At 43.9% G+C, this 12,141-nt stretch overlaps 1 protein-coding gene across 1 annotated transcript in view; it reads left to right on the forward strand.

Annotated features, from left to right (window-relative positions):
* Positions 1–3,249: 3,249 nt before the first annotated feature.
* The window catches only part of LOC147883595 (uncharacterized), a 205,074-nt gene continuing 196,182 nt past the window's right edge, over positions 3,250–12,141 (forward strand). The window contains exons 1-5 of the mRNA XM_087399525.1: positions 3,250–3,702; positions 5,195–5,254; positions 5,507–5,620; positions 5,738–5,818; positions 5,988–6,083. Coding sequence (XP_087255651.1) covers positions 5,237–5,254; positions 5,507–5,620; positions 5,738–5,818; positions 5,988–6,083 — 309 coding nt within the window. The 5' untranslated portion in view covers positions 3,250–3,702; positions 5,195–5,236. The remainder of the gene's footprint in view (positions 3,703–5,194; positions 5,255–5,506; positions 5,621–5,737; positions 5,819–5,987; positions 6,084–12,141) is intronic.

Here is a 12,141-nt window from a genome sequence, read left to right on the forward strand (position 1 = left end):
GGAGCATAACGAGTTTATTAAGGCTATAAAAATATTTGAGAATATACTGAATGTTTCCTTAGCTCTGAATTATGTCGTAGCCTCTAGTCAAAGATGTGTTTTGCTGGGCTATGATTTTGATTAGGCTTATGATAGGGTAAGGTGGGATTTCATGTTAGCCATGTTGGACAGGATGGTAAGCTAGGATTTGGTTGGGGTTTTTGCAGGATGGTGAGTGCACTCTTCAATAATATGCTTTAGTGGGGGTTTTTGCAGGATGGTGAGTGCACTCTTCAATAATATGCTTTAGCTATTCTTTGCTTGAATGGGTGGACATGGAGGGCAGAGTTGATCTTCACATGTTAGTTCATCAAGGGTGCCCATTGCCCCCTTTTTTTACGTTGTATATGGTTCCTCTTATCAATTTGATGAAGAAGGGATTGGTTGTAGGTTCTGGTGCTCAAAATTTTCCATAATTATGGCATGGTAGCCCTCTCTTTGAAATCACAAAAAGAGTGTGCAAATTTTTGTGTAGTGCTGCAAAAATTCTATGTGGCTTTGGGCTTTGTTTGCATTTGGGTGAACACTTTTGGGATTGAGTCTAACCTGGATGCTCTACCAATAAAATGGGTTGATTGGGGCATGCTGGGCCAATATCTGGGGGCACCTTTGGGTGTACGTATCTCTTTAAGGTAGTGCTTGATTGGTTTAAAGAGAATGGCAGAAGAGTATAGCATGGATGGTGCTATGTTGGGGATGGAATGCTAGGGTACTAATTGTGAAGCACACATTGTCAGTAGCCACAACCTATCTAACCACTATCGGGCAGTCTAAAAGGAATTATTGGTTGGAAGTAGAGAAACAATTGAGGGGCCAAAGTAGGCATACATGGCACTATATTCCGTGGGATGCAATGAAGGTCTTGAAGGCTAATGGTGGTTTGGGCATTCTGGATATTGACTCCATAAACATTGCTCTGATTGGTAAGTGGATACTCCATTTGTTGAATGCCAAGCACCTAGGTTGAGTAATAAATGGTTTTTGGAGAATGCAAAAGGGAAGGGTGTTCGGATATGGAAGGATATGCCATGGCATGATACTTATGTTTGTGGTTTTCGGCTAAGGTCTCAAGGTCACATTTGATAGCGGGTTCGGTAGATGCCTGGAAGCTTGTAGTCATTCGATGTGTTGGAAGGGTAGGTTGGGCATTCGCGGAGATGCGAGCTTGCATGAAGGAATATGGTGGAGTTGGGCGGTCACACTATAGGGTAAGGCTTTTGCTTGGATTGATCTATTATCTGCTAGATTTGTGTATAGGAAGGGAATCAGGATGGGCCTCAGTTGTGGATGGTAGGAGAGCCTATTGGATGTCCAGTTTGTCATTAAGGGACTAGTTTGCGTTGTCTGCTAACAGAGAGGTGACTCTATGAAACATGGTGTTGAACAATATATGCGAAGGATGTCCTACTAACTCTATTCCCTCAACAAAATGGAGGGTGAATCAATGGAGTTGATGGGCTTGCCAGAGTTGTATGGTAGATCAATCTCTAGCTCCCAAATTGAATGAAAAGTGGAAGCTTAGAAGGTCTGGTGAGTGGTGGAAACAAAGGATAAGTGATATTTGGAAGGGATGCCAAATGGGTAAGGCCAATTTCTTTTTGTGAAAGGCTATGCACAAGTGGTTTCCTTTAAGAGGTTGAATGCTGAAGGAGTCCAAAGTTAATCTTTTCTGTCCACTATGTGGGACGTGTGAAGAAGATACTATGCACTTGATTTGGGCATGTGCAGTCTCTAGGAGAGTTTAGGGCCAAGTTGCAAGGAAGACAGGGTTCATGAGCCGGTCTTCTATTCGCATAAATTGGAAATTGATAATCTTGGGTGATACTAGTGGGCTACCATCTAACTTAGTGGCATGCTAGCAATATTTTTAAGCAACTATGCTCTTGGCTATTTGGAGTATTCAGAGAGTTTTTGTAATGACTTGGTGTTTAAGCAACGTTTTGGGATGGGGTATGAGGAGAAGGCTCTTTTGAGGTAACAAAAAGTCTGATGGTTGACTTGGGGAGTTTAGCGGGAAGGAAGGACTCCTTAGTTGGGTCTAGTCTTAGTAATCTGGTACTAGAGCTGTAGTAGCTGCTATGGAGTTTGTCGTGGGTATATACTTTGTGTCTGTTTTTTTAGAGCTATAGCCTATATGGCACAGGCCACAGGCAGTATGCCGTTCATAGTTGGCCACATTAAAAGCCGGCCGGCACTCCCCCTCCCCCCAAAAAGGAGAGAGCTCAACTAAAAACCCAAGCCACCTCCAATTAATATCCCCATGGAGTTCCTTTTGGCTCTTCTTTATTCTCCACCTTTGCCATGCCTAATAGGTTAAGGGCCAAGTCTGTGGTTACAATTGGCTACTTCACTCGTTTAACAAGAAAAATCATGCCAACAATAATTAATTGTGCAGCTGATGCTCAAAGCTCAATTATCAGAAGTGTGTTTGGCAGGTTAGAGGGCTTTCCCATGAATGGCTACCAAGTCATTTTGTAGCATATATGCCAAAGCTACAAACGAAACATGGTGAGGATCCCCAGGAGAGACGAATGCTCCAAATGTCTGCAAATGCCAGCAAATTTTGCCAAGAAGGGGCCCTCTGAAACAATCGGGGGATGCGACTCCCATTGTCAAGAATAGTCTAGCCCCGCAATGCCTAGTGGGAGATGGGATTTTCCCGTCTCCAACGAGGGGAAAATCCCATCTCCAAGCATAGTCTAATGCTCGGTTGGAGATGGGATATTCCCTTCTCCAATGAGCGGATAAGGGGTGGGGGGAGGGGGAGGGGGTTTCACATACATCCGTGACTTTGGCATTGAGAAAGACAGAATTTGCGGTGTGGGAACGATTGACGCGCCTGACCTGGCAACATTGGGTAGCACATATGCTAGCATGGGGAACGTTGGTTACCAAATACCACATGCCACAAAACTTTTTACTTTGAATGCACATACTATTTTTTGAAAAAAAAATCTAAACTTTTTACTTTGAATGCACATCTTACTATTTATTGGAAAAAAATTCTAACTAATGCCCTCCTAGTCAGCCCCCTCCATCTGTGCAAATTCTTGCAACCTTGGGAGGCGCAGAAAAAGCCACAGAAAAAAAAAAAACGTAACCGCCCTTTTGCTTCTCGCTCATTTCTCTGTTAATGTGGATACCGAAATTTCAAAATTTCAAACATCTGCACGATCACAGGAAGTAAGAACTAGAAATGTCTGTCGAAGTTTAACACAAGAACATGGAAATTTTTAGTCTGAGCCCTTAGCAATTGACATCCTACATTCTTTGAATTTCCAACTCAGCCTACTGGGCGCATGATTTCATTGCTCGTCTCTTTGGCGATCGAGACGCCAATTTTTTGGTTTCTCCTACCTCATCCATTCAGCCAAGTGTTTGATTGAGAATCGTAGAGTGCTAACGAAGATAATCCGCTCCGCGAGTGTGTTTCTGCGTATTTAGAACGCGGGCATTTTCCGTTGCAATCCCTGTGCATTTTTTAGCCGTACAAATTTGGATCTACTGTACAGTATTTCGCTTCTTCGTTCCCCAGGTGAAGCGAGACCGGCATGATCGAGAGGAGGTATAAGAACTGGCATGCCAGATGTGCGCGCACTCTCGCTTGTAGATGGGTGGGAGAGTTTAGGATGCATTGCTTCTCTAATTATAAATTCACATGAGGTATCTCAAACGCTCCAACCCATTTCTCTCTCTCTCTCTCTCTCTTCTCGAGGGACATAACAGACTGGCTGATATGCCACAGAGCGGGTCACCTCCAGCTTTAGGAACGTTTGTCTATAAGCTTTTCAAGCACAGGAACTCACCTAAGACATAAAGGTAGTTTCTCTTAATACCCTCCCCTCCAAGGGAGGAGTCTTTGTGTACGAGGATTTTGTATTGCTCAGGTCCCATAGGCCGATTTTTGGTCTTCAGAGGACGATAATATATTCTTCTTCTTCTTCTTCTTCTTCTCTCTCTCTCTCTATCTCTATAGAGAGAGAGAGTGAAAGAGAGCTCTATATATATAGATAGATAGAGAGAGAGAGAGAGAGAGAGAGAGAGAGAGAGAGAGAGAGAGAGAGCATATATATATATATATATAAATATATATATAGATAGATAGAGAGAGAGAGAGAGAACATATATATAGATAGATAGAGAGAGAGAGATAAATATATAGCTCTCTCTCTCTCTCTCTCTATCTATCTATATATAGCTCTCTCTCTCTCTCTCTATATATATATATATATATAGCTCTGCTATCTCTCTCTCTCTCTCTCTCTCTCTTGAAGTGGTGTGGACTTGACATTGCTGCTTAGCCAGGAAGCAAAGTATTTCAACCTCATGTACCATGTCTCTGGTCAACTCTCTCTCTCTCTCTCTCTCTCTCTCTCTCTCTCTCAAATGTACCATGTCTCTGGTCAACTCTCTCTCTCTCTCTCTCTCAAATGGATCATGAGACGTGTAAGTTTGTTTCAGAGATGGACGCTCTATGGTACCATTAGGTGATATCAGAATATAAGAAGAGAGCGTTCTGCTGGAGATCATTTTCAAGCTCAAATGTACCATGTCTCTGGTCAACTCTCTCTCTCTCTCTCTCTCTCTCTCTCTCAAATGTAGCATGTCTCTGGTCAACTCTCTCTCTCTCTCTCTCTCTCTCTCTCTCAAATGTATGGTCTCTCAAATGTACCATGTCTCTGGTCAACTCTCTCTCTCTCTCTCTCTCTCTCTCTCTCTCTCTCAAATGTATGGTACATTTGAGAGAGAGAGAGAGAGAGAGAGAGAGAGAGAGTTGACCAGAGACATGGTACATTTGAGCTTGAAAATGATCTCCAGCAGAACGCTCTCTTCTTATATTCTGATATCACCTAATGGTACCATAGAGCGTCCATCTTTGAAACAAACTAACACGTCTCATGATCCCTTTGAAAAGCTTAGTATTATGGAATCTGCAAATGTTTGTCAAGAAGTATATTATCTCGAGAAAGATGAGGCTGAAGTGTGGATTTACAGCTGGATTAAGACTTCAGACAAGCCTCTGCATTATAAACCGAAAGAATGACTATCTGGTGCTTCTCTTGTTTGGATGCATAGGATGAAATTAGCTGCCTAACCTTTGTAGCAATAAAGAACCCCCTGGTTGTACTGAACGTGTATGGATAAAAACATGCAGGTGTCTGACCTACAATAATTCTCTTGGCCTTTCAAGCAGACCATGGATGCGGACCAATCTGTAAATTCAAACTTTTGCTCAGTTTTGGAATTAGCTGCTGGAAATGCATCAAAGCCATACTATATAGCTTGAGAAATTTTACTCATCTCAGTGTTTCATTGCTTAGAGAAATCATGAGGATGGTGATAATTGACCATTAAAAGCAGGAATCCTTGACAGTTCAGAATGCAATAAAATGGCAGTTTTAGTGCGAGTTCATTTTTTAGAAGGATTATTGTTAGTAAAGGTTGTTTAAATTGGAGTTTCAAACAGGAAATCAATGAGAGTTTGGAGCACATCAAGGCATACCCCCTTTCAAATCAAGATGCCACATTGCCTGGGAAAAAACTTGGCCCACCATGTTGGAATTTGTTTGATTTTTTCTCTGTGAGTTTATTTGTCCCAAGAGAATTTCCAAAAAACTATTGCAATGTATTCTAAATCCGTGAGTTTGAATTATTGGGTACATATGATGACTCTTTCGTGGTATATTCCAAGCAACAGCAATCTTTCCTGGACTTACTTTTGAAACTAGCGAGGAATCAATCTGCAGATCTTCTAAAAATTCAGCATTCCTTTCAAAAGGTTGCTTCATTTCTTAAGTGTTAACTGCATCAGAATGATTGTTTTAAGCATCTCTTTTTCTGTAAAAAAATGCAACGGTTCCCCGCGACCACCCTATTTCGAAGAATTATCTGGAATTTTTTTGCTTCTAATTTTTATGTTCTACTTGGAATACACTTATTTTTTGCAGTTTAGGGAATTGACTTTTACACGATTTCACATGAGCTTAGAAGAAAAAGGTACTATTGATGCATATCACAACAAAATCTTCCAGCGTGAAGAGAAGGTATTATCTATTTCTAGATCTTGATTAATGATTCTGAGAAATGCCAGCAAGCATGGATCTTAAATTTGTCAAATCTCAATGCTCAGAACGTGTTCTGAATGCCCTCTCCCCCTCCCCCTCTCCCTCCCTCCCTGCTGTCCCCTCCCCGTCCCTCCCTGCTGCCCCCCGCCTCCCTCCTGCCTCCTGCTGCCCCAGCCCCTGCTTTGCCCCCATCTCTCTCCCCTCCCCCTCCTCCCCTGCTGCCTCTTCTGCCCCCCTTCTGCCTCTCCTCAACTTCCTCCCCCACTTACTCCCTTCCACCTCCTCTCCCCTTGCCCTGCGGGCTCCTCTCCCTCCCTTTTGCCTCCTCTCCCCTCTACTTCCTGCTCTCTCCTCCCATCTCCTCCCCCTTCCCCTGCTGCTCCCTACTCTCCCCTCCACCTCCCCTCCCCTCCTCCCTTCCCCCTAATCCCTTGCTGCCTCCCCTCGCCCCCCCCTTCCCTGCTGCCTCCCTTGCTGCCCCCACCCTCCCGCCTCTCTCCCTTCACCCTCTCAACCCTTTCAGCCCCTCCCCCTCAGCCCCTCCCCCCTGTCAGCCCCTCCCCCTCAGCCCCTCCCCCCTGTCAGCCCCTCCCCTCTCAAGTGACGGATGGATCTTCATTTTGTTTGAGTTGGCCTTCCACATTTGATTGGCGAATGGCTACCCATTCAACCACTTCCTTGGCCGCGTGAACATGCACATTCTCTAAAGACGAGTTGCTGCAACTTCAAAAGGATGTGGTGGTTGAGAGCTCCCCCACCCTATTCACATGCATCCATGGGTCCTATCCCTCTAGGAGTCATTCTAGGAACTAGATGCTTGCTGCCTTACCTCCAACCCTCATTTGCTGCTCATTTGTTGGGGCGAGGTTTCTTTTTGGTGGTTTTTTATTCTCGTGGAGCCAGGAGTACATTGGTCAAATCTAGCTTGGCACTTGGTTCCAGGAAGATCTTTTCCTCACCCTTCTCTTTAGGTTTCAACCTTGTGAAAAAGGGCAGACCGGTCAGTTCACTCCTCATCAAGTCCCTCGGTTTGCCTCCAGTCTACCATTAATTCCTCTCCATGATGAGAGCTTCTTTTTGGTTGGTCACATAGATCCCTCCCCTACCTAGTTTGCCCACTTCTGCAGTAGGCTATCAAGGTCCCTAGAGTTAGGGTCATTGTTAGTGACCCTAACATATCCGATGACCACATTATGCTCTAACATCCAGACGGCTCTCGTTTTTCCAGAGAGTTGAGATTGTGCGTAGGCAGGATTAGTGTGGGATTTGCAAGACCTTTGGGCACTTCGCTAGAGATTGCCCAATGAAAAGAAGAAAAGGGCCAAGAAGGCTTCTGGTAGGGGTCCCTCTTGTTAGAGTCATCCTTCAGCACCTCTTGCACGTTTGGCATTTGTTGTTCCTCGTCGGGTTGTGGTTAGAGTTGGCGCTCCTCCACTGTTAGAAGATCGGGTCTTGTTTCTGACCCTAGTTTGGTTGTGGCCAATAATGGCGTCCTTTAGCTCCTTCTCCGTAGCTTGGCCCTCCTCTTGAGAAGCCCCTATGGATTTTACGGATCTAGCATCGTGTTTGGTTCCGAGGAACTCTCTAGCTGATTTTGAAGAGGTAGAGTTTGTGCCGTCCACATTTGCTGATGATATTCTTCCAGTTTCTATGGATAGAGCATCCACTTCCACAGGTGCCAAGATCCTTTCCTCTTCTCTCCACTACTCTAGGAGATCTTCACAGGTGTTGTTTTTGCCACCAGTTTACTTTCTCCGGCCGATAAGGATTGCTAGCTGGAATATTCAAGGCTAGGCGGTATTTCTCATCGCCTAAGGTAGTTAATTCGTGATCTACTTCATCTAGGTGTCACTGGGGGTCTTATTGACATTCTCTTTATTCAGGAATACAAGTTGAATGTTAAAGACTATGCAAAGTCAAGTAAAGTGCTTTCTGGTTATACTTTTGTCTCCTTCCTACCGTGCTAGGGGAGGAACTTGCATTTCAGGTTCAGATTCTTTTGTTCCCCTTGTGGTTGGATATGGCATCATTACTCCCTCTAGAACACACTGGATTTTACTTCTTATTGGTGGATGTTCTCAATCTCTATACCTCCAACAATAGACATGAATGTGTCCTTTTTTGAAAGGAACTTGTTTCTTAGGTCCCAATTTCAACATGATGGAGTTTCCTTCATACAAAAAAAGGGAAGGGAAGGTGGCATTCACTTTCTTGAGAGAGTAGCTTTTCCAGTTTAGCGGTGGCAGAGCTTCTTGGAGAGACGATGCTTTTAACACTTTGCCCCACTCGCTCCTCTTCTCGTGGACTGTATAGGAGACGTCAAAAGCCCATCCATGCGCAGATTGATAGATTCTATGTTGATGATTGAACATTGGATAGAGGTGGCTTTGTTTGCATTTTACCAGAGGTTTTTCCTCAAATCACGTTCCGGTGTTTTAGATGATTTCTAAGCCTCGCTTGAGATCCCATTGTACCAATATTAAGATTTTGTAGACTTTGTATGTAAAGGAGGCTTCACAGCGGCTGTATTCTCAATTTGGGTCTCTCATATGCAAGGCAGAGTGCCTTATCCGTCACTAGTGGCAGCAGCCTTATCTTTGTCACTTGTGTGGCAGTAGCCCGATCTGGTATTAGTAATATTTATCATTCTATTGCTAGTATCAGCAGACATAAGATTTTTCGAAGGGAGGTTGGCCTTCGTCAGCAATTAGCAGCCCTAGAGATGGAAGAGCAGAAACAGCCTACAGATGTTTGGGTTCTGGAGTGCCTTGCTGCAGCAAGGGCTCATTAGCAGGTTCTTTTGGATTAGAGAGAAGAGTATGCCTTTCATGCATGGAGAGTTACTTTGGACTCAGATGGGAGGAAGAGTCAATAAACCCTTCTTCTCTACTCTTGCCCTGAGACATGGTAGAGAAAGTGTTTCTCAGCTTATTGACTCTGATGAAATATTATAGTCAGATCCCGATGCCATCTTATATATTGCTTCTGATTTTTCCTTCTTTCAGTAGATTCAGACACATGTGCCAGAGATGATGCCAGACATAGGGCTTGGCAGGCTATTCCAATATTGGTAAACTGGATATGAGAGTCTCACTTGATGTACCTTTTACCAATCTGGAATTTAGGACTGCTCTTTTTGCTCTTCACAAGGGCACTTGTCCGGACTCAGATGGGTCTATCTTCATTTCTTTTTGGGACATGATTGGGGACCACGTTACCTCAGCCATGCACAATGTTTGGGACTCTGGTGCTATGCTTACAAAGGGTCACATTTATCTTATCCCAAAGGGAGGTGGTACATAAATTGGTTTCTCATTGGAGGCCAATCACTCTTTTGGGCAGTTCATATAAGATCTTGGCAAAAGCTATCTGTTTGAGATTGCAGCCCTTTCTTCCCAATCTTATTCATGCTACGTAGACAGGCTTTGTACATGGCCAAAGCATTTTTATCATATTTTTTCCTTTTGGGAGGCTTTAGAATGGGCTATGTAGTATGGCCAGGGGTTAGTCATTCTACACTTGAATTTCGAGAAAGCCTATGGCAGTAGATAGAGGTTTATTTGGAGGGTACCCTTCTATGCTTTGGCTTTCCGAATGCTTGGATCACAGGGGTCTCTTCATTGTACATATCAGCCCACAACCAAGTGTTTATTAGAGGAGACAGAGGAGAGAGATTTCAGATTTTTAGGTCAGTCCGACAGGGATGTCCTCTTGCCCCTTTCTTGTACTTTTTAGGGGTTGGAACCCTGCACGTTCGCCCAACTGGCCACCATCAGTGTAGGAACGGTGTGGTCAGCCCAAATACTGGCCACGGTGTGTGAGGAGTGGACCTGAGATTCGTCATCTAAGGCCTCTGTGCATCTGGCCCTCCAAATCTGCCATGCAGTGGTGCTAGCCAGTATCTCCCAAGCGGTATCCCCATTAGCATATACTGGTCTATAGCAGGAGAGAGGCACATCCTCCAGAGAGCAAGTTTCGGCTAGGTGACATCGAATCGAAATGGCCCAAGAAGCATCCTGCCACTCAGAGAAGACCCGAGGCCCTGATAGGGAGAGCCAAGCCACTGATGCCAACGTCATGAAGGAACGAGAAGGAGCAAAAGTACTAAGGACCCTGGTAATTCCCATCCAAATGGCCCTTGCATGCTTGTAGTCCCATAGACAATGATGTATCAAGTCAGCAGCAGACAATCACCTAGGACAAGTGGGGTCTGCCCCAAATCTAGTGTTGGAGTTGCAAGAAGGGTTGAGCAAGTGAAGCAAAGGAGAGTTTATTCAAGAGAGATAGGCCCAATATATAGGCTACAGTTACATCCAGTAGTGACATCACATGTGAGCTCAGTAGAGTATCTAGATCCACAAATCTCTCAATCAGTTCCATGATTCTCTCAATCACACACCACACACCTAGATTCACTCAATCACACCTACTGACACCTATCCAGGCACACCATGTGTTCACACACTCACAACTTTAGACCTTAGGACTCTAGATATGACTCCATTACATCAATTTGTCCTTCATTCCCCCCCACAAATTGATGAGCTCAACCTTAGCATTAGTCCATGGGAAACTTCATGGCTTGCCCACCTCTAGTGGCAACACACATGATCCACAACCTGGTACTCACTCTAGTTGCATCAGCAGTAGACTCATTTGGGCATCCTCATCCCAACATGATCTCACTCTGACTTTGGTTTGTTGGTTTACAATTGGGAGATAGACAATGACTATGCATGGGAAGTCCCCATAGGTCTAACAAGGTAAACCATAAGACCAACAATCATTTGAGAGGGACATCCCGAGGCAGAGAACCCTTATTGACCACACACAAAAACACTCTAAGTGGAAGATGTGGGGAAATATCCCCCTTTATTGGCATATCTTGTCCTTTTCCTTCTTCTCTTCCAAGCTACCATAGTGTGAGGTTCATTGTCATTGGAGAGGTTCTTGGTGTATCCAATCTTGTAGCTTCTTTGCTCTTTGTCCTTCTCCACACTCGTTAATGTATCTTGTCCATATTATGCAATACAAGATCTTTGTAGTCCTTCACCTTCTTTGAGTGTCCAAGCCTTAAAAACATTTTGTGAATCATATGGACTGAAGAGGGTCTTACCACTTGTCATGCAAGGGCAATTTCTACTCTTGTACAAGAGGTGGTCATGATTGTATGGCAAGGTATAGTCAACCAAATGCGAGTACATTTCATACATCCTGAAAGATATTGAAACCATAACTAAGGCATCTTCAAAATAAGAATCATAATGGTTGTAGTTGAAACCTTTGTTCCAATCATATCCATTGGAAATCATCATGCAAGTCATGATATATTCTTCCTTCATGTAAGCTCTTGTGATGGTCAATCTACACTAGTCAACTAGTTAACTAGTCAACAAGATAGTATGACTCGAAATCCACTTCAAAGTATCATAATCTCAATCCTCAATATAAAAGATGAAAAAATGCATTCAACTAAACTTCAAAGAGCATTCTCAGAACTGAAAGAGCAATCTCTCAATCTCTGAATTGTACTTTAACTCCTCAAGCATCACCTTAGCATTTAGTGTAGCATCAAACTTCAAACTTTAAGAAATGTCTAGAAATGCTTGCAGAAAATAGAGGAACCTTGGAGGATTGCTACCTCACTCCACAAGGCATCAGGCAGAGGGCATTTTCTGCGCAATCAAAGGTACTTGGAAGTAGAAGACTCAGTGCAAGTCTCAGACCAAATGAAGCTTCACACCTTCAGGGGCAGCAGCATCTTCTCCACCTCCAAAAACATGTCTTCTTCAAAACCCGACTGGTTTTTCTTTAATTTCTCCTCATTACCTTGACCATTTGTTCACCAGCAGGTAGCCCATAGGGTCGCCTAAGTGCACCTCAAACCATTTTTGAAATGGTGGCTCCGGCAAGCTGAATTGACAGAAATGGCGCGGGATGAAGCGAGTATCAGCACGGGCTGTAGAAGGACAATTTCCAGAAACCCTATGGAGTAGAAGTGCGCCTATATGAGGGGAATCTATGGCTGAAAGGGTTT

The sequence above is a fragment of the Dipteris shenzhenensis genome, chromosome 28 (genome assembly GCF_047967505.1).
Source record: "Dipteris shenzhenensis isolate YYH24624 ecotype China chromosome 28, Dip_SZ_1.0, whole genome shotgun sequence".
NCBI lineage: Eukaryota > Viridiplantae > Streptophyta > Polypodiopsida > Gleicheniales > Dipteridaceae > Dipteris > Dipteris shenzhenensis.